Source organism: Lingula anatina, chromosome 7 (assembly GCF_051362555.1).
Source record: "Lingula anatina isolate TDL-2025a chromosome 7, LinAna3.0, whole genome shotgun sequence".
NCBI classification, from domain to species: domain Eukaryota; kingdom Metazoa; phylum Brachiopoda; class Lingulata; order Lingulida; family Lingulidae; genus Lingula; species Lingula anatina.
In genome coordinates this window covers 20926229-20949235 of record NC_141773.1, presented here as the reverse complement: position 1 = coordinate 20949235, position 23007 = coordinate 20926229, and the positions used below count along the sequence as shown (strand labels likewise).

The 23007-nt window shown below is 35.8% G+C and overlaps 3 protein-coding genes across 3 annotated transcripts; 2 read left to right on the top strand and 1 right to left on the bottom strand.

Annotated features, from left to right (window-relative positions):
* Positions 1 to 136: 136 nt before the first annotated feature.
* LOC147760869 (uncharacterized) lies at positions 137 to 5458 on the top strand. Its single transcript, XM_087018245.1, has 6 exons — positions 137 to 494; positions 2046 to 2270; positions 2772 to 3078; positions 3429 to 3559; positions 3841 to 3963; positions 4319 to 5458. The coding sequence occupies exons 1-6, from the start codon at positions 137 to 139 to the stop codon at positions 4426 to 4428; spliced, it is 1254 nt and encodes a 417-aa protein (XP_086874371.1). The 3' UTR covers positions 4429 to 5458.
* On the bottom strand, positions 1365 to 6703 carry LOC106166659 (uncharacterized). The gene is made up of 3 exons (XM_087018247.1): positions 6473 to 6703; positions 5917 to 6130; positions 1365 to 1498 (listed from the first exon to the last, which is right to left on the bottom strand). Exons 1-3 carry the CDS (start codon positions 6522 to 6524, stop codon positions 1384 to 1386), a joined length of 381 nt encoding a protein of 126 aa, XP_086874373.1. The 5' UTR covers positions 6525 to 6703; the 3' UTR covers positions 1365 to 1383.
* A 728-nt stretch (positions 6704 to 7431) lies between these two features.
* Positions 7432 to 22397, top strand: LOC106155105 (BOS complex subunit NOMO3-like). Its single transcript, XM_087018095.1, has 30 exons — positions 7432 to 7634; positions 8085 to 8220; positions 8519 to 8619; positions 9190 to 9369; positions 9718 to 9795; positions 10064 to 10138; positions 10427 to 10561; positions 10910 to 10999; positions 11341 to 11397; positions 11801 to 12000; positions 12299 to 12464; positions 12868 to 13009; positions 13320 to 13387; positions 13751 to 13814; positions 14126 to 14262; positions 14647 to 14801; positions 15161 to 15259; positions 15739 to 15864; positions 16197 to 16279; positions 16575 to 16749; positions 17010 to 17256; positions 17415 to 17537; positions 18003 to 18130; positions 18447 to 18588; positions 19223 to 19309; positions 19534 to 19644; positions 20045 to 20146; positions 20544 to 20666; positions 21346 to 21438; positions 22160 to 22397. Exons 1-30 carry the CDS (start codon positions 7494 to 7496, stop codon positions 22310 to 22312), a joined length of 3717 nt encoding a protein of 1238 aa, XP_086874221.1. The 5' UTR covers positions 7432 to 7493; the 3' UTR covers positions 22313 to 22397.
* The last annotated feature ends 610 nt before the right edge of the window (positions 22398 to 23007 follow it).

The window sequence follows — 23007 nt, the reverse complement described above, 5'->3', positions numbered from 1 at the left end:
AAAGTACGTATTTTCTTTACAAAAATGTTTATGATTTAAAGCTTTCCAATGGTTATTTTCAAATGTCTTACCTGACGTTCCTTTTTTAGTTCTTGTACATTAGACCTGCATAACGTAAGGAGCGATCAATGGCACAATGTATGCGTATTTTTTAAGGCTTAATTACGTCCAAACAATAAAGAATGTCTTTGAAATACAGTTTCGCCAATACGACAGTCTTTTCTCCTGCTATAAGCACATGCGTTCAACCTCTTCATATTGCCCTCAGGTAACCTGTCGTCTGGTGAATGTCCGTGCCTACAAAGATGCCGCCGAACACCAAGTGGATCCAGACGCCTTCATCTTAATGGAAAGTGCGTACGCCGCTGGGCTGACCAACGACGATAATCTTAATGCCTACAAGCGGTTTCGTCTTCGGCCAAGGTTTTTGCGAGATACGAGTCACATCGACACGTGTACAAGTGTCCTAGGATATCCCATTGATATTCCTATAGGTGAACCAATGTTTGTTTTATAAAATGTATACTGTCCGCTTTTGAAACTGTCTAACCTCAAGTAATATTTTCCATGTCTACCTTTGAATGTGTTAATTACATGTATATCTTTCCCAATTCAGAATGGTTACACTCTACCAGGGCCACAGATTGCTTTTCACTAGATACTCACAGGTATATCTTTGAGTAATTCCTCAAACAATTTTCTACTCTCACCGAACACAAAAGAAAACATAATTTGTCAGAGACATATATATGTAAATATCTAGCGGTAAATCAATCTGTGACCCTGATAGAGGGCAAGGAACTATTTCCCCATGAGGAAAACATATTCAATGCGACTGTATGAAGCCGAAGGTAATAGCAAAAGAAAGTACACAGGGAAGTGTCTTCGAGTTATGATGGATATTGGGTTTTTCAAATTCTCGCGTTCGGTGTATGTTTTTTATCTACCCGTCATGTAGACGTGATTTATTTGACTTTCTGAATAATGTAAAGGCTAAAAATGGCCATCTGTTCCTCAATGATATATTGAGGAATATATCATTGAGGAACCGCATTTTGCGTCTGCAACGCATTTGCAACCAATAAAAAACTCATAAACGCATTTCGCAACCGCAGCGCATTTTACAACTAGTATTTTTTTTTGTCAGTCACTAAAACTGTTAGAAGGGTAATTGAGATACTCGTGATTGAGTAAAGTTGCTAATGCCCCTTGGGATGGGTAATTTTTGTCGATGCTCATAAAAAGCCATGCACGAAATCAGATTCATTAGATCTTAGCCTTGTCTGATAAAATATGGATGGTCCGGGATTTCATTATATCAGCTAGTATTAGGTTGGGGTGTAGATAAAATGCCATATATTGTCATTTTTGTAACTTATGCATTTATTTGCTAGTTCTATGTTGATCAACAGATCGGGAATCCGATTGAAAAGAAAAAAATACTGCCATTTTCTTCGCCACATCTTCAACAGTAGCGCTTTCACTGCCTGGCTCTTGACTATTGATGAAAAAGATCATAGTAACAACAAAAGGAATCTGCCTTTATGCATTTTGCTATTTAAGAATATCGATGAAAAAAATTGATGTTAACTAAAATATAAAACCATCCACCCCACCCACAGTCTTACTCTCAGTCGCAATAAAATTCTGGAAAAAAACTCGTGCACATCAAAGCACATGTAGTACAATGACTAGTGTAGGACTACTTCACAAACAAGTCGGCAGCTGGGGCTTTATCTATTCATGTTATGGTTTAAAAAAGTGTCAGTCAAGCGTCAGTGAGTTAGATAAGTGGTTGAACCGTGGTAAGGATGCGTTTTTAGAATAACAACATCATTATATTTTAAATTACTGCAAGGATTCGCCTGCTTTTGGGCAAAGAAGAGTGATAATGGATTTTTTTTTAAATTCGAGGTCGTGTATTTTCAATGAATATACGGTTTGGTAAATGGTGATTATCATTATTAATTTTTTTCCTCATTAAATCCTAAAGGCTGAACTAAAGATTGAAATTTTACAATTCGATACTTGTGCGTTGTTTATAGGCATTTCCCCGAGCGGTTTACATAAATGGTTTCATCCGGAAGGGACAATCGGCACAGCGTCTGCTGCCGCTGCCAAAAATACGGTCATGATTCTTGCTCAAGTCACGACTACGCCCCTAGAAGACGTAACCAAGGCTGTTCCTGACGCTCTTCTCTGGATGCAAATGTATATGGCGAAACCAAGAAGCGTCATGCTTAAATTCGTAAGGAGGGTAGAAGAAGCTGGTAAGGACAAACTCAAGCGTTTTTATTTATTTATTTATTTATTTATTTATTTATTTATTTATTTATTTATTTTGTCATTGCGTTAAGTATTTGTAAAATTGTTAGTTAAAAGACGGTTAAAAAGAAACAGCTGCATTCTAGGGATTGACGTACGCCTCAATGAAATATACTCCCCTACCAAAAAAGTGTCACACCTAATGAATGTGTAAAATGATGCATAAAATCAAGTCATAATTATTCATCTGTTGGGGGTGGGGTGGGATTTTTTAACAAAATTTTACTGATTATGCAACCAATGAATACGCTAAAAAAGTATAGAAAGTCACAAACTCACACTTTGCACAGCATCCTCTGAATTGGAGGACTCACCTGTGCGTGGAGTCAAAAGTTCTGTTAGATACTTCCTTTTAGCTTCTCTCCAAATACGCATCTTTCCTTCCTATTTTCCCACAGGAACTTGTTAAAAATTCGTATTTTTCTAAGTGTCAGTGTCCATTGTAGGCTTCAAAGCCATCGTTCTGTCAGTAGACGAAGTGCGTAGGAGGCGAATTTCCTGGTCAAAGCGCAACGTTTACAACCTTCCGGGCTGGGTCACCTTTCCCAATCTTCCATACCCAGTGACAGATAGGAGGGCTACGGTGGACGACGCATACGATAATGTTTTCACTTTGACATGGGATGATGTTGATTGGTTGAAAGATGTTTCACATATACCAATTATTCTGAAGGGAATTTTAACTGCGGAGGACGCAGAACTTGCGGTGCGCCATGGTGCGGATGCTGTGTTTGTTTCCAATCACGGTGGGCGGTGAGTGGGGATAGTCCGACAAGTTCTTTATTTGTTAAAGAAAAAAAACTTTAGGTATTTTACATGCCTTAACGCTTCACGCTTGCAAAGGCATAATGTGTTATGCGTATTAAATGCAGATTGTCACAATGCGTTATTTTTTAAAGCAGTGAATAAATTAGATCTGAATTATATATAATCGGTTTCTTTTTTCAAAAAGTCATTGATTCTGAAAAGAAATGATATGCAGAACAAGTTGTTTTATTCTTCTTGGAGAGGACACTTCGCAGAAAAATATCATTACCTCAAACCCCATCAAATCAATACTTTGATTTTATAGGGGAAAAAACTTTTATTACTTTGAATTTTAGCACGCTAGATGGCGGTCCTGCCACTATTGACGCTCTGCCGGAGGTAGTGCGTGCCGTAAGGGGGCGCTGTGACGTTTATGTGGACGGAGGCGTCCGGACTGGGAGGGACGTTTTCACTGCACTTGCTTTAGGTAGGCATTGATTCACATGCAAGTGGCGGGGCTTTCTTACAACTAATGAGTAAAGTTTCTTCAGAAAAACGCCGCTAATAGGAAATTTTTTTGAAAAAAAATTAAGAAATAAGAAAATAAGAAGTGTGCAACCATGAGACACCTCAAGATCGCCCAACTCGTTGTTGTAACTTTATTTCAGTAACATTTGCATCTTTTTCTGGAGACATAAATTATCCGCTAGATGCATCATCCGTCCCTTTATTACGTTCTAGTCTATAATGGTCTCATATAAATTCCAGGAGCTCGTGCCGTCTTTATCGGTCGTCCTGTTCTCCATGGTCTCGCCACTAATGGCTCCCAGGGTGTTCAAGACGTACTTGACATATTGACTAACGAACTAGAAAGTACCATGGCGCTCACAGGTACAGTGCGCGAGTTTCTATAGGCAATGCAGTATTATCAATAACCGATTCATGAAACTGGTCAACGTGAAAACCCTGAGAAAAACGGTGAACTAGAACCTTATTTGAGGCACATGCTCATGAGCTTAATGGCAGAGTTACCGAATGCTTCATTTTCAAATACAGTCAATGTTTACAGAGGTCATCATAGAAAAGGAAAAGAAAGAAAGAATGAAAGAAATAATAAAAAAAAATTACGTTAAAATTGAAAACTCACTGTGAGGAAAGCTCAAGGGCTTTTTTAAAAATTCTTTTGTTAAATTTAGGTCAGACTGGAAACGCTAAAGGCACTATGTATTTTTAAAATTTCTTTCAGGAGTGACAAGAGTAGATGATATAAACAGTTCTTACGTCGTAAGGCAAAATTACTACGATTATCCGGTCGAATCATCGGGATACAGTGACGTAACAGCAGAATGCACGTAGGACAAGTTCAGGAAAGGTTGCGCATCCAGCCTCGATACAAGACTTCATAACTTTTTTTTATAAAATAAATAATTCAAAAGTTTGCGCTAACGACCGAAAAATCTATAGTGTTGCGTTACCTTGATTAAAATATCTTGTAAAAACTAACTGTTCTTCTTTTATTATTTCACTGTGCAAAAAATGTACCAAAATGCCTCGTGGAATATTCCGCTCTTAAATTTCCATTATTTTTACCCTTATGTATACGTGCACTGAACTAGATGAAGATATGAAAAATCCTAAATTTCCAAACAATTGGTTTTTGTTATGTTTTTATATAAAAAGGAAAGAAAGAAAAATACATAACAGAATTCGTTTCCAAAGTAAATGTACAAACTGACAGGGCCTTCACTTTACTCATGTTTATTAATACTGTATTGTAGACAGGTTTCATCAATAAAGTAACGTGTCACGAGTCTAGCACTTTAAAGAGATAGCATCTGGTGTTTTTGAAAATATCGATTATTGTAAAAGAAATGTGCGCAAGTCATTTGTTTCAGTTTACATCAGTCAAAATGGTCTTGCTGGTTATAAAATTATACAATTTCTTTCAACACTGTACAGTAGGTTGGGGTCCAGTTTTCAATAAAACCGCTGTTTGTGTTTTCACTTCCCATGTATGCCTACACGTAGCCCCTCTGTTGCCGAAATGAAGGCATGTGTATGTTAAGTAACGGCATCAAAACCATAAGCTATCTATCCGGGAAATAACATATTTTGTTAAATCTGCTTTTCCGACATAACATAAAATTATGCTTCAGCTGCCAGCTGACAACTCTCGCCATATTTATAAGACTGTTTTTTTTTTTTTAATGATAGATAATATATAGATTACATATTGCAGTCGTATTTACTACCATTAGAATTTAAAAAAAGCTTGAAAGATGTTATCCTCTTAATTTAAGAATAGTTTTATTGTCACAAATATTTTTACTTTGGAATCAGATGGCAGTGTTTCAATGCATATTATTCACGGCAATAAATAGAAAACTTTGACAAATTCAACCTAACAGCGTTCTTTCGTTCTTTTCGTTCTTTGTTTCAGCGTCCAGGGGAAAGCAGGTATGTTGTCAAAATGTCAGTCTTAATCAGGTAAAAACAAGCATCACCATCAACAATCTGATGGGAGCAGTAATAGAGTTTGACAGCCATATATCAGTGCCCGTTATGTCAGTAGAATGCATTTGAAATAATCTGAATAATTCGTAATTGCAACTGCAAGGCTAACTCATTAGAATAACCAGGCCCGTAGCCAGGGGGGGTTCGAAAGAACCGCCCTTTTTGCTGGGGAAAAGGTCCACTCTGGGTAAAATTTGATCTAGGAGCATGAAGTTTTTATAGAAAAAGGTCCATTTTTACAGAAAAAGAACCCCCCTTTTGAAATTGCTGGCTACGGGCCTGATAACAGTGGCAGTGCTCTGGTATCTAAAACACTTTTTTGTATATTACCAAGATATGTCCCGCCTCGTGCGATTCAGTACCCGTTGACAATCTTCTTCGACTTGACAGATACATACGCCGGAGCCGCTGTAATTCTCACCCACAAGCTCAGGCTCTTTGCTGCAGTAGCCATTACAGAAATACCCCCAGCTGTGGTAATGGCAGTTAGCTCCGCACGTTTCGTCGTCGCAAGGATTCTCTTCTCGTCTCGACACCGGAGACCCTGAAATCAAATTTCAAATAATGTAGCATTTTCCAACTGCGTTTTTTATTATACTACAGCAATACTTTATGACTGCCGCAATGATTCAGTGGAATAAATTAAACAACATACACTGTAACACTGTACCAATTTTCGAAATTTTCTCGTCGAGGACCTCAGAATGAGGTTTTACAAACCTGTGCATAAATGACAAAAAGTCAGTTAAGATATAACATAAAACTCTTTCAAATATGAGAGCTGAGACAAAACGTGCTGATCATCACTATCTTGACAATAGATCTAGACCTATAACTATATCTATCAGTCGCCCTGGTAGAGGGTAACCTATACCCATGTACTCACCATAAAGTGAAACGCACATCCCCACAGCAACCAATAACAACACAAACTTCATTGTACAACTTGTCAAGTCCTGGCTGGAACTTTAATGTGTAGGAACGGTTAAACACACACCTCTTAGTAGCTTACTTAAATATGATCCCAACGCTTTGCAGTCTGTAAGGTAGACTATACCTCGGAATGAACAATTAAAAACTGCGACGCCTAAGGTACAGGCCTACGGAAAAAACTTTCACAGAGTCTGAATGATTATAGGCCTACTGTTCAAAATAAAAAAACTTTGACGTTCATCACACCCGTATATAGTATCATCATGAAAGAGATCTCTGTGCCTTTGATGTTTTTGTGCACGAAGTGATATTTATTTTCGGCGAATTGGCTTTTATGTATAATAATTCGAATGCAGGTAGGCTGTGTATAAATGAAAGAGCCAAGGATTCCTTTTTATTTCCCAGCCCATCCTCCGTTGCAGGTTTAGCTGAACAGTATTTATTGAATATTATAGTTACATATACTTTTGAATAGACACAGTTGACTTTTTCTTTGCCTATTCTACAGCTAGGTAGGGCCTATAGGCTATAGGCCTATATATAGTAGGCCTCTATGCTCATATTCCACCAAAAGTCACCGAACTTACACACAATGGGCAACACCATGTGTTCGTTAAGGGAGAGATTTATATATATGTGTAATGCAATGATCTCCTGTAGGCAATTAAGTTATCCCGTGCGATAGCTGGATAGTGGCTAAAAGAGGAGGGGGGGGGGGATCACAGTGAGAAATGCGTTTGTTGAGAAAACGTCTAGTCTGGTTTCGGGTTGTAATTGTGATTTGTTCCATGTTATATCTAAGTACTACATTTCAAAAGTCTAACACCAAAATATGTATAAAATTGTATTTTGTAAATAAATTTTCATCCACTAGAGAATTTGGAATCTATCGTGAAATTTTTGTGATCATTTTACTCCGTTCCTTCACTTCCGGTTTGTGGCCCGTCACATGTACATTATTGATCGAATGATCGATGGAGGGTTTGAACTGGCCTAGTTTTCTCGAATTTTTAAATGTATTATTGTGTGTTCTGCATGCTACTCATGCTCAGGATGTAATGGTATGTGGTGGATTTGTTAAAGCAGACGTAGAGATCAATTTTTCTCAAGTAGAGGTGAGTGTTGCCAAGTCTACACACGACTAGTCTACGCTTTAACTTTCTCTCTCTCCCTCTCTCACTCTCTGTCATTGTGACAGACACACAAACATTAAGTTGTACAGTCATTTATTTTCTTAGATTCATTCACCTGTCTCTCTCTGTACACATAAGGGGGTATGCGGACGGGTGGGTGGAGAGGAGTCAAGTGACGATTAATTATATAGCCATTACCATCTTCAGTGGATGGCTGCTTTTTTTCAGGTTTTCATTTGGCTTAGTTCAAAGGTACTTGTCAGTATGATTTTTTTTTCACAATTGCACAGAAATAAAAAAGGTTTGTGTAAGGAGAAAGAAACAAAAGCTAAAACTCTCCCAAGGCTACGAGGCAAAAGAAAGAAAAGTAATCTGTACTGTGCACCAGTATATATTTATAAATAAATTACATTTCCTATTTTTCCTTGGCAGGTAAAACTTTACACACCTCAGGGTAGCTTGAAGTATTCCACAGACTGTGCCCCAAACAATGGTTACTACTCCATCCCTCTCTACGATAAAGGGGATTTTATACTGAAGGTGGAGCCACCTGATGGCTGGAGTTTTGGTAAGTTTAGAGGCACTTCTGCATAGTTGTTGAATATTCTAGTTTTTACATTGTCACAGTTCATATTTACCGCCACTGAAAATATCCTAATTGTTGTATTTCGAGCATGATTAGTCCCAAAATTGGTGTGTGATACTCTGTCATTTAAAAGTCTGTCTGTTGAACAATGAAGAAACATTCAGTAATTTGGTTATTTGTTGGATGAGATCGACTTTCTAGAAAGTCACAGTCTGTGTGATTTCTTCAGTTCGTAACATTCATAAGTTATTTTATTATTTGTAATTTTTTCACCTGCTAGATCCAGCCCAAGTGGAATTACACATAGATGGCGCCACTGATCCCTGCAGTAAAGGAGCAGACATCAACTTTCAATTCCAAGGTTTTGGTATTGAGGGGCAGGTAATAACAGAGTGACATTAATTTCAAAAAATCTAAATTTTTTATTTGCGGTTTTCAATCTTGGTCAGAAGGTTGCAATCCATTTCTTTCTTCTTTTTTTTATAACCCCAAATCATGTCTCTAATGGGATATCAGATACAGACATTATGTTGAATCACAATGATTGCAAGCTCTGTGTAAGAATATTTATTTTAAGCCTCTGAAATTACTGAAGGCTTATTCACTGGTGCCCCCTGTGCTTTTTTTAAACTAGTTATTCACACAGAGAAATGCTGGTTAGGGGACAGCTTTAACAAAGGAGCTTAAAACTGAAAGTTGGTCTGAACTAGAGCAAATTTGAGATGTTTTACATCAAGAAAAAATGGCTACATATGCATACCAGTTGGTACTTTTTGTTATCACAGGACTAGGGCAGACATGAATTTGAAATAGACTAAAATATTTGTTTTAAAGTTTGAAACCGAGCTTGGTTGTAAAGGGTTGCAGCAGCTTAAAAGCTGTTATCAGACCATAAATAGATCAATAAATTTAAAAGTAGTATATTTTCTCCTTTATATGATTCCATTTTAGGTCATTAGCAAAGGTACCACCCAGGGTCCAGCTGGGATCCAGGTCTTCTTGAAGAAAGAGGGCGCTGCTGAGGTCCTTCAGAGCCAGAAGACGGGGCCAGACGGTGGCTACAAGTTCACCAAGGTTCTGCCAGGGAATTATGTGGTGGAAGCCAGTCATCCTAAGTGGGAGTTTGAGAAGGTAATGGCTTGTGAATTTGCTTTAATTAGTTCATGGCAAGTGACAATTTATAGAATTTTAAGATTTATAGAATTATTTAAAATGTGTTTGCTTTTAGATGATGAAGAATAACATGTTCTAATGGACTAATGCTAGTTTTGAAAATGTGAAATTTCTGTTATTATTGAGGTGAACTTGTAATTATGTGCAATTATTATATTGGTATAGATTATATAACACATAATATGTTATTCTATTTGTTAAAAGATGTGCCTGCATCATGGACCAAATTTTGTAATAATCATATTTGCAAACCAACTAAACTATTACTGACCAGTGGGTATGTTCTGTGTCTATTTATCTCTGCAGGCCAAGGTCGAGGTGACCGTTGGGAATGCCAACACGAAGGTAGTCAACAACATAGTGATAGCTGGGTATGACGTCCATGTAAGTAAAAACTGGATGTGGCATGATCTGGGAATGTAGACGTAGGCATCACCATTGTTATAACTATCACTTTTGAAACATTGTTGTTAATTATAAGGTGTTTTTACGTAGGTGACACCATAGATGAACTGTTAGTCTTTACAATGCATTACTGAACATTTTCACTTAACACATTTTTCTCTTGACAATGTCTAGACAGTGTAGGTAGGTGAAAAGTAGAAACAGAATGTTAATATCATGTGTTTTGTTTTTTCAATGTTTTTAACAGGGTCAGGTTTTGAGTGAAGGGGAACCAATAAAGGGAGTAAATTTTGTGCTCTTTTCCAAGACCATAAAACAAAAGGTAAACCATTTTATTTAAATGTCATTTTATGGTATGTTAGTTCTTAAAAATTTTTCAACTAAAAAAGATCATAAGTTTCTTTGGCATGTGGTTTTAAAATGTGAAGTCAAAAGGACATTACTTCATGGCAAACATACACACACATTTCCATGTTAGAATTTTAGTTGAAATCTCAAGCCATATCTGTGTAGTTGATATAATTTAACTGACAGTAGTTGTGTTATTTCAATATTTCTGTTTGAGATATCTGACATGTGTAGTTACAAAATTGGTGTTATCGAATTTCAGGATGTCAACAAGTGTGATAAGACGCCCATTAAAGGTGTTGCTGTGCCAGAGGGGAGCAAACAGCTGTGTTTTGTGGTCTCTCAGCTGGATGGAAAGTTTCTTTTCCCAAGCTTGCCCTCGGGCAGCTATTCCCTGGTAATTTTTTTTAACAGATGAACAGTAATAAAAAATGGATTTTATGTTTGACTTTTATTGTGGCAGCATGAAATGAACAGTAATTAAGAAATCCTGGTCTTGTGCTTCAGATTTTTTTCTGAGTGGTGCCTCGAAATGAACAGTAAATGTAAAGCAGCACATTTACCAATTGCTAAATTGCAATTTAGTACAAAGCTTCAAATCCATGCTCCAAGTAATATATTATTGTAAATCAGTTCTATTGATCATTATTCTAAAGCAAATAGTTTTACAGGATTATAACATAATTTTATTGACTTTATTAGATATTGCAGTATAAGATTCACTAAGCCAATTTTTCCCCTTCAGATCCCATACTACAAGGGAGAGAAGATCAAGTTTGATGTCCTCCCAGAGCTGATAGATGTCCAGGTGAACCACGGCACTGTCAACATCAAGGTAAGGTTGGATCTGTTCTTTGATTTGATTATCTGAGTCAGTTTTATTATAAATTCCATCCACAGCTGTTTAACTTTGTCAAAATAATCATTATGTGATGATATAAATGAGGAATTGAAAATATTATAGATCCAGTCTGGAACTGACTCTTATTAGGTGAATGGTGATTATCAAGATTAAGTATTTAGTTATCATGATTAATTTATGATGTAGAAATGCATAATAGAGTTCCTTTATGCTGTTACTGTAGTCAATCTTACAAGCCTTCATTATGTGTCTATAGGCAGACTAATGGTGGAAAGCTTTGATTGGACTCGGCCTTAATGTGTTTTTATTTTCAGGAACCGTTTCAAGTGGCAGGGTTCTCAGTCACTGGCAGGGTCCTTGAGGCAGCACAGGTGAGCCTGCCATTTAGAGCAGACCACTTAAAATTTCTGCTGTTCCTTGCTTTTGTTGTCTGATACTATCACTGTGTTGCAAAGAATAGAAAGTTATTGGATATTTTAATTGTTGTTTTGATGAATTTCCCACCCTCTGAATAAAGAGGAATTTCTTCGCTGTTTTGATTTATACCATTTTTCTTACCTTAGACAGTTTAATAAGTGTTTTTTTTAAAGGGATTACAAATTTATTGAATTTTGAAATGTTGTCTGATACTATCTGTGTGTTGCAAAGAATTGAAATTTTTTGGATATTTAAATTGTTTAATTGATGAAATTTCCCATCCATCATCCTCTGATAAAAGATACAGAGGGTTCTCTTTTTCTTGTCAACAAAAGTTGAAAATTTTTATAACCCCAGGGGTCTGGTGTGGCCAATGCCCAGTTGTCTATAGATGGTAAGCGTCTGGCAGTGACCAATGCAGAAGGTACTTACCAACTGGAGAACATGAAGACAGGCACTTACAAGATCAAGGTGGAGGCGAACAGGATTTATTTTGATGATGTGTCCATGAAGATCTCCCCAAACACGCCACAGTTGCCTGATATCATTGCATCAAAGTGAGTGGATTTTCAGAATACAGAATTTTTTTTTTTTTTTTTTTTTTTTTTTTTTTTGTGATTTATGTTGGAAATGTGTTTTTTCTTGGCAATTTTCAACCTTCAGTGGACCACAGACCCCTGTAATAAGGCCATTGTTACAGTAATACAGCCTCAGGCTTTGCAACAGGATATCCCCATTCTTTCAGTTCATGTATTAAATCCTGTGATATCAACTTAATTTCTTTCCCTTAATTCAACAATTAGAAATTAAAATTAAAAAATTATCTTATTCCATTCTGCTACTATTGTGATTCAGGTTCAGTCTGTGTGGGAGGGTAGTAATAGACAACTACCCTCCGGGGCTGACCCGGCCAGACCACAGGAAGGTCAGTATCAAGGGGGACAGCACGGTGATTGGACTGTCCACGGACAAGGAGGGCCAGTTTTGTACCAAGGTTCAGCCAGGTGCACACGTGGTCAAGGTAAGTGACCAAAAGTGTCAGGGATCTTTGGTATTTAGACTGACATTAGGTGTAAGACTTAGTGTAGTGTTTAGTTTGCCAAGGGGTGAGCAAAATTGGCTGAAATTCAGGAAATTGTATGGCTGATTTATTGCTGTTTATGTATTTGGTGATAGAATATTTGCTGAAGTAGGAAACATGTCCACATCATTCATGTGTATTTATTTGTATTCACATCTTTTTCATATAATATATGAAACAAAATTTATCAGTTTGTGAAAGTGTTTTTGATTTTTCAGAAATATCTTTAATGTTTTAAATTTTTGTAAAAGATGGAAACTATGCTCATTTGCATTACTTGTACTCAAGAGAAACTACTCATTCTGCTGTTAGTATGAAGACTACTTATTTTTGTGTAATTTAGACCCTGGTGAGCAAGGAGGAGGAAGAGGCAGGTCTAAAACTGACCCCAGCAGAGAGGATAGTCAAAGTAGTGGACAGGCCAGTGGATGACGTCACCTTTACGCAGTTCAGGGCCAAAATATCTGGCACAGTCACTTGCTTAGGTGATTTTAATGATGGAGTTTTAGGGACGGTTATGATTTTCTAGAATGATGTAGATAAAAAAAACAGTTTTGAAAATAAGTTTTAGGTCTAATTATTGGCCATAATCTAGTGCTTAGTAGATTTAATTATCATGCTGTTAGAATGATAAAGATTGTTATATACATATAGAATAACCATTTTTTTTTAGGATTTTTCATTAGTCATAATTGGAGATTTAGGATAAGATAAAATGCAGTAAATGTCATGTATCCCATGTTTACTTATGGCTTATTCCTCAACATGATTATCATATTGTTTTTTGTATTTCAGAGAAATGTAAGAACATTCACATCTCCCTTATTCCCATTGCCAGAGAAGATGATGGAATGGCAGCCAAGGTTAGTAACCTATCAGATACCAGATAGCACTTGGACTGCAGGACTGTTATTATTTTTGCCTATGTACATCTTAACTCTTCATAAATTTGATGCTTACAATATAAACTAGTTGTAATTTAAAACATTTTAAAAAAGTCTTGTTATAAAAATAGTGACCATTGTCAGTTTACAGTCCATACAGTATTTTGTTATAATGAATACTGTCAACCATTTTTCTGGTACTTTCAACAATTTTCCATTACTTCTCCATCTTCATATTATCCCAGCAAGGGAATGGATAGTGCAACAATATTAAACAGGTCCATATCTTTCCATAATATGGTTGGAATCATATTAATACTTCATTCAAACTCATATTTTTAGATAAAAGAGGGAAGTAAAGGAGGCACGTTTACATTAGAGAATGTCCTTCCTGGGAAGTACAAAGGTAGGCATGGTGGGGAATTTGCTTCAACTCTCAATTTGTTTGATTTCTGGGATAGATAATATATGGCATGACAGCAACAGGCACCAATTTCACATTCTCTTTGTAAATGTATGATTTTTTGTAACAAATGCATCTTTGTATTCATGTTAATGGTTATGCACATCCACAGCAGAAAAAAACTGCTGAGTGATATCCATACATGCAAACACTCAATTGTTGCACAATCCAATCAATTCTGATCTCAAATTGCATATTACTGTGTCTAACTTACAAGACTGAAAATATGACTTGATGGAAAAAATACATTTCAGCCAACCTTCTGAATGACATCTGGTGCTGGAAGTCTAAGGTGTTGGATGTAGAAGTGACAGATAAAGACGTCACAGGAGTTGACTTTCAACAGACTGGATATGTGATTTCTGTGACCTCATCTCATGACCTTAAACTGGTACGTGTATCGTTGCTATGTATAAAGTTTTGTAAGTGGATGCTGTTGGTAAAGTTATGTAGTTGGTTGCTCTGTATAAAGATGTGACTATATTTGGTTCAGGTGGTAGATGGAAGTGATTGAATTAACTTTTCATTTTGAATTTTCAAATACTTCTTTCAAAAAAAAAAATAAAATAAAATAAAAAATAAAATGTGATCCTGATTTGTTGTTTTTATTCAATTCTTTTCCTCAGTCGTTTCTATTTTATGTGTAAAGGAAAATTCCTTTAAAGTCAACCAACCTTCTGTTGTCAAAATTCTCATACCCATGCTTGATACCAGTTAGCAATTTTTTTCCACAAATTTATCAAGTTGAACCCCTATATGTGTTTTGATTTTCCAGGCTTATACTAACCAAGACAAAAAGCTGGATTATCGTGGCACATTTGATGATGTGGTGAAAGGTCTGAACAAGTTTTGTTTGGAAAAACCAGGTGTCTACAAACTGAAACCAGAGTCATGTCACCGCTTTGACAAAGAAGAATACAGCTTTGATACGTATGTAGCATTACTATTTAACAAAATAAGACAATTCATACGATTTGAATTAACACTTCAAATAGCACACACACACTCGCTGTTAAGTGTGGAATTTTTCAGCTTACTTAAAGTTAAGTTTGGTAGATCAGTAACTGAAAACTGGATGATTCATTGGTTATGATATGTTTACACTTTTGTATTTATTAAGTTGAGAAGAATAATTTGTGTAATAGTATTTTGTCTTGAGAATGTATTTTAATACACTTAAAAGTGACAAAAGAAATAAGCCCAAGGACCATCTTTCAAAATTTTAGTTTTACATTGTTGTAAACATGGACTGAAAGGTTGCTGATAGGTTGTGTATTTGTTTCTTCCAGGGGGAAGCCAATCCCACTCACACTGACTGCAACAAGCCATAGAATTGATGGGTCTATCAAAACAGATATCCGCATAAGAGATATAATGCTGTCTATCAAGTAAGCAACATTTTTATTTATTAATTTTCATTTTACTGCTTTTTTTCTTCCATCTTTTTTTCTTCACTTGAAATTAACCATTTGTAATTGAAGTGAGACACCCAACTGGTATATTCAAGGTTAGGTGACAAGTTTTCAATGCATTTTTATGTTGAAGATGCCTTGCAACACAAATTTTGACTGGACTTCATGAGCGAAGTCTAAAATGTATTTTTCATTAATAGTCTGGAGATTAAATTTGGTCTCATGCTTAGTGTTCCACATCCTCCCTGTTTGATTCACCTTAAATTGTGATTTTTAATCAAATGGGTTATGGGATCCATATTCTTATTTGGTTTAGAAAAATGCAAAACATTTTACTTCTTTGGATATGATATTTATCACTGGATTAGATGAGATATTTTATTTGGATAAAATTATTCAGGCTAAAATTTTTGTTAATGAGTCTTAACCTTGTATTGTGCTTGTGATTGTTTCAGAACTGTTAATAAAGATGGTACAAAGGAAGAGACACGGGGACCATTAAGGGGAAGCAAGGATAATATTAAGATGGATGACCAGTTTATGGTGGGACCTATGTTTTATGACTGGGACCACTGGGCCAAGTAAGTAACTGTGTGTGTGTGTGTGTGTGTGTTTTGCCTGCATGTGTATGAATGCGCAGACTTTTTTGCACGTACATGGACCATCAATCCAGTAGGACACATACGTCCTGGCGCAAGAAAACGACGTTATATCACTCCGCATCGACAGTATGTGTCCTACTGAATCATGCTGTATACTTATGCCTTTCTGTATATGATACTGCCTTTTAATGGGTGTATGTGGGTAGTGACCCTAATAGTACCAATGTGTTTGTACACTGCTACATTATTGAGAAAAAGGTCATTTCTTGTTGTAAGTATTGTGTTCTATTTACTTAATCTGGATATTCCAGGACAGGGGATACAGTGGTGTTCCAGCCGTCGTCCAAACATATCCTGTTTTACCCACAGAAAGCAGACATTGTGGTACAGGGAGGTGGGTAGACAGAGATTGTGCTTCCTTCACGGGGACAAGATTGAATAAAAACATTTTGAAATGATTATTCAGACATGTTCTGAATCATATAACTGCAGCTGATGGCAATGAATTTTACTGGTTATCTTGTAAAAAGAACTTTCACTTTCTTCAGTATAATGATATGATTGAGCATTCAACTATTCAGTCACATTTTTACAGAAATTGTCAGAATTTGACTCTTTGGACAGCTGTTTACCTGCATTGTTATTAAACGTTTTGCATTCAGTGGATATTTTTTATATTTGTTATACAGATTCCTGCCCTATATCTGTGAAGTTTGATGGCAAGGAAGGCGTATTTATCGAGGGGTTGGTGAGAGAGAAGTCAGGAGGACAGGATGGTTTAGGAGGAGTCATGATCACTATTACGCCCAAGAACAACGAGAATGTTAAAGTCTCCATCTTGACTTTTAATGATGGGTCTTTCGAGTGAGTTAATGCTGATACTCTTTTTTTTCTTCATTACTGGAAATCAATAAAGTCTAAAACAAAACCTGTCTCTTTTCATACGAATCACTAGTCTGGCTTCAGAGTTCTGGATAAGCTGTTATGGTAGTTACTTAATCTGGTTATTGTACAAGCCAGTAAGCATGATAATTTCTTACAGAAATCCAATTTTGACAACAAAAAAGCTAAACTCGATATTATAGGCTCTGAATTTTTTTCATTACTGCCATTTATTGTTGCAGACATGGTCCATTCCATGGTAACACAGAGTACGTGGTAGAACCCAGCATGGAAGGCTATATATTTGAAGAGGTCCACGAGATGCTGCCGTATCACTGGTTTGCCATTAAGCTAGGCAAGGTCACAGTAAAGGTAACACTTCCCCAGGGACCTGGGTCACTGTATGACACAAGTCTGAAACTGGTCTTTGGGAATCTTTGCTTGCTTTGTTTCTTTTCACAGCCAGAACAATATAATATGCTTTTTCAGGTGAAATCTTTGTCATGTTATGATTATTAGAATTGTAAAATTATTTTATCAAGTTGAAAATACTTATAGGTGATTCTCTTGTTAAATAGTTCAAATATGAATGACTTTTTAACTTAGCTGCTTCTAAAAAAATTGACATATTAAGTTCTTGACATATTTCTCTCCAGGTTGTTGGAGAGAAGGACGAGCCCCTCAATGGTGTTCTCCTGTCATTAAGTGGAGGTGACTTCCGCAGTAACAATCTCACTGTGGAGAATGGCACCATGGTCTTCAGTAACCTGGTGAGTTTTCTTAGTAATTGATATGCCCCAAAGTCAGCGAGGTAGTGGTGGTAATCACAAGTGGGCAGAATAGTGGATTTCACAAAAAACTTTCCTGTTGAGTGGTGTATCGGGCTTGAACTGTGGTTGATTTTGAGAACAAAAGATCCAGGTGGAGAGCAACTTGAATTCGTGTCAGTTTATGTGGTTCCTCTGTTTCCAGTGATTGTCCTGGAATTGTTACTGGTGTCATAGCATCTATATTGATGACTTGTATTTCTTAAATGGACTGTGAAGTAACAACTTATCTATCTTAAGGCTCTTATATTGTATAACATGATTAGAGACCATTCTGAGATGTGGATTGTGAGAATGAGGCATTTACCAGGTTTCATGACATTTTAGTTGAAATGTTCCCAGTTTACTCTGAAGGAAATAAAAAAAAAAAAGAGGATTCTTAGATTACGTGTTTATTTTTTATTTCAGCACCCAGGTCAGTTTTTTCTCCGTCCAATTATGAAGGAATATAAATTTGAGCCGGCGTCCCAAATGATAGAAGTAAGAGAAGGAAGCGATGTTAAGATCAACATTAAGGGCTTCAGAGTTGCATTTAGGTAGGTTGTAACTTGTAGGAGTAAGCGCTTGTTTATGTTTCTGGTCGTCTGTCTGTCTGTCAGATTCCACGTCCTAAACATTGCTCTGAGTATAAAATTTTCAGAATGTATATCTTTACATAAGCCATATTAATGATATGACAAGATTTAATCTGAGAGTCCATTGGTTTCTTGATTTTAAAACCCCCACTGCAGATAGGAGCATAGAAGTGATTGTGTCAAGCTACTGTTTTGTTGTATATAAAACATTCCCTAACTGGAAAAGAAAAAAAAACAAGGTGGGCATTACATGTGATTCACTAATTGTAAATTCTAGTTGCTATGGCTCTGTGACGTCGCTGAATGGAGAACCAGAACCGTCCATCTTGGTGGAAGCTGTGGGTCTGGCTGACTGTGCCAGCCATCAAGAAGAGTCCAAGACTGAGGCAGATGGGAGCTACAGGATACGAGGACTACAGGTGATAATTTCATTTTAGCACTGACCAGACATGAGCTTTTTCCATGGAAACTGCGTAATTCTGTGCTTTTTAATTCAGTTCTTAAGGCAGCCCCCACAGCAGCCTGGCCGGTTAGGTGTTAAGTCTCATGGTAAATGTTCAGAGTTTTTTTTTTTTTTTGTAAACCTGGGCTCATATCTGTTTTACTGTGAAGAGTTATTTTCATGTATGAATAGTTTAATAAGGATATTGAATTGTGGAGTCCCAAGTTCATTTTATTATTAAGATCTTGTGTTTCAGTTATAACAAAATCTTTTTAAAAAAATAACTCAATAAAATTAGAATAAGGAGGACGACATGTGTAATTAGTAAATGACAGTTGTGTATGTTTTTCTTTCCATTTTTCTGTGTATGCACATGCTAATAAGATCACTTGACAGACAAGTGAAACTGAATAAAATGGGGAAAGGGGGTAAACATAGTATTATGCTATTTCATATAAAATATTTTTTACTTATATTTTATAAAATATCATTGGTTTTGTCTAAAAATCAATTAGTTTGTAATTTATGTCGGTTTAAATGATAATCAATGATCAATCAATTATTGATTATTAATGATAATTGATAAAAACTCTTAAGTATGAATATTTCAGCCTAAATGTAGTTACAAGCTCCAGCTAAGAGATGACCCTGCTAACCAGCACATCTCCAGAGCAGAGCCTAGGGATAAAGTAATAAAGGTAAAACTATAATAATAATAATAATAATAATGATAAAAATAATAATAATAATTGTATTATAGTCTTACAAACTCACCAATCATCTATCTATTCTTGTAAATGTGAAAAGTCATAGCTGGCTACAGAAAGAAAGAACTTCGCTCTTTGGAATGAATTTTAAAGCCATGATTGGAACCATGTTTGATAAAATGTCATGAATTACAATTATTATCGATGTATTTCAGGTGGAGGACAGTGATTTAAATAATGTTAACATAATCGCATTCCGTCGTTTGAACCAGATGGACATCAGTGGCAATATTAAGACTTCTAAAGAGCATTTATCTAGTCTAAAGGTAACATCATATTTGTCATGCTCCTGTTATTGAAAGCTACACTATTAATCTGATTAGTGTTGTTTGTTCAGAAGACCTATTTGGTAGATAGATCAACTTTGTCAAAGATCAGTCAATGATGTTGACGTTTATCCTTCTTGTCAATGATGTTGACCTTTCTTAATTGTGAGTAGCATTTTTGACACTGGATAAGTGTTTGTTCAGCCATTGAGTAGCAAGTGTATTTGCTGTCATGAATTTATCATGGAAACATTTTCACTGCCACAAGTACATTGCTAGCATGTAAGTTTATTTCTTTATCGACGGATCCAGGATTTTGCTGAAGAGGAGTATGTAGCGTGTGGAGAAACGTTGCGTAATTATTGTAAATGATTTAAAATAAAGCTCTTCATCATTTCAGGTGAAATTGTTCAAAGAAGACAATCAAGATTCTCCAATTGGAATAGTCAGCTTAGGAACTTCAGTATTTTTCTATCTTCCTTCAGTAACTATAGATAAAGAGGTAAGTCAGAGGGATGGGACTTGAGATTAATTATGAGTCTCCAGGATTTTTTATGGGACAAACATTTGATAAATTTGTCTATAGCCATTGGACTAAGTTGTTGAATTCTCAAAACCATCATATCCTCAGTCTTTCAGTTTTAGACTAATGATTGATCTTTATATATGTAATATCTATATTTTTTCACTGTTCATGTAGAAATTTGGGTCAGAAAGAGGCCTGGGGTCATTTCAAAATAACAAGATGATTTGTTAATTTTACTGCTATTAAGGAACCCAAGATGTTTTGCTTGAAAACAACCCTTTCTGTTGTTTGCTGTGATAATTCCGTTTCCCATGTCAATTCTGTTAATGCATTAATTTGTTTTCTTATGATTTATTTTATCTTTTTGATTTAGACTGCATATGTGATACGACTAGAGTCCACATTAGCTAGATCCATGTACGAGTACACCCTCCCAGAGGTCAAGTTCTATGCAGACAGTAGCTACAGGCATTTCACATTTGACTTTAATCCCAAGGTACGTAAGACACTTCACAGTGGACTTTAGTTCTTAAGTGTTTAAAGACACTTCACATTTGACTTAAATGATAAAAGAACAAACTTGTGAAGCATTTGACACTGGAGTTAAATCCTCAGAAGGACAGGCATTTCCCATTCGACTTGGACTGAGTTTCCATACACGGATTGAACAGGATCAATCCATCTCCAAAGGGTTTCTCGCTAAATCGCTTTCAGTTTAAGCAGCTTAGATGACTGGCACACCTACTAAAGTTGCTAAATGATAATAAGTTACCCCCTAGCAGCTTCACTAGGCATGACAGACATCTGAGCCACTTAAGTTGATTGCAATTAAGCGAGAATCTCCTTGGAGATAGATTGATCTACAGTTTTAAAATAGGATAGGGTCTGGGAATGGTCCATAAAATATTGGCGCAGACCCAAACAGCACATTATATAAGAGACACCAGGTTCAGTGATCATTTTACCGTTTGGCTGTATCACTTTGGCGCTGATCTCTGAAAATTTACCTTTCAAATTATTTTAATTAATTTTTTATGAATTTATAATTGAAAGTGGTATCAAACATCCAAGTGTTTTTTCTTTAACTTATTGAACATACAGGGTTTTTAGTTAGTGAATAATTTAAAATTTGTCAAAACAAATGTTTAACAGAAGTCATAATATTTTCTTTTCAGAGAAAGAGTCTAGAACAGGAACTTAACCAGGGCTCTTTTCTTATTCTGCCTTTAATAATTCTGGTGGCAACTTTGGCCTACTTTAGACAACAGGTAAATCAAATGTGATTTTACCCAATTTAAGAGTCACTAGAATCAAACATTGTTAAGGTATATCAAACAAGGATGGTCCCAGTTTTATTTAAAGAATATTGCAAGTTTAACAATGTTGTAAACTTAATAGAAATATTGCAAAGGTAACAATGTTGTCAACTTAACAGTAGTGCATATTTACAGAGATGAGAATCATAGGGACAATATCCTAAAACTGGCACTTTACACAATAGGAAAATTAAACAATTTCACTTTATTTTAAGAGGAATGTATTGAAGCTAATTGAAAGCATGCACCTCTTTTAAAAGAAATACTATTGCAATTATTATACTGTTCAAAGCACCAGTCCTGGGATAATGTGAAAACTATGATAATGAATAGGTAATAGTTCCAGGACTAAAATTTTTCTCTTTTGTATGTGACTAATCTTGTAACTAGTATATGCACGGAAAATATATAGCGCCAACAATGTCTGGTAACACTTAGGCTGCGTTCACATGAAAAATATATTTTCTAAAAATCTAATTACAGTTAAAATTACAATTGAAAGAAATTGCTAGAGCTGTCATTTTCCATAAGTTGATTGATGTTACAATTCTTGATTTTGTAAGTGTTCAGATACAATGCCATCACAGTTTTTATGTTAACTTAATAAGTTTCTAGGTAAGTTTCCAAATAAGTTTCTAAGTAGTCCCATAATAAGATGAGTATTTTCTTTCAGTTAATACCCTTAGCACAACAAGGCATTCAGTCACTACAGATGTCGGTACAAAAAGGGGGCAGCACTGGTGGTAATGGTGTTGGTGCAGGAGGAGATGCTGGGTCCATAGATCTTATAACGCGAAAGAAACAGAAGGCACGGAAAATAAATTGACATATTCAATATAACATTGAATCAGAATGAGACGTGGTGTATTGATGTGATGTTCTTTTTTATGTAAATGTATAAACCATGATGTAAATAGATTTGTTCTCAAGATGTTAATGTTACTTGTTCTAGGATAAATAAGAGAAAATAAAAAATTTTAGACCTCTGAACATTTTGATTATCAATAAAATTTTATAATACAATATTTGAATGAGATTGCTATTCAAATAATGCCAAATGGATTTTTGTCTTTGGTTTGGTATGTAGACATGTAATCGTATTCAGTTTTCCAGAGTTGCATCTTGTGAGTGTCATATTCTTGGGTCAGTAACCCATTCCAGAAAACTAGTTGCGGCTGTGTGAAAAAAAAATCACAAAAACAGTTCAGGGGATGTTCCAGTACTAATAAATTAATGTTTCTATTCTTCTTCCTACAGTTTCTAACTAAACTGCAGTTTACTTTAAAGTATTTTCTTATTATATTGATCATGGATTTTTAATCTCTGTTCTTGTATTGGAATACAAATCTGTAACTTTTTGTATATACATCCACCACTGTGAGACATGAATAAAAATGTAAAAATTTACAAAATAATTTGAAATCCAGTGATGTTTCCTCAGTCATGACCACGCTTGGCTGTCACCTTGATTGGATAGTAAACGAATGTCGTAAAATAGCTAAATAATATTAAAACCGGGTG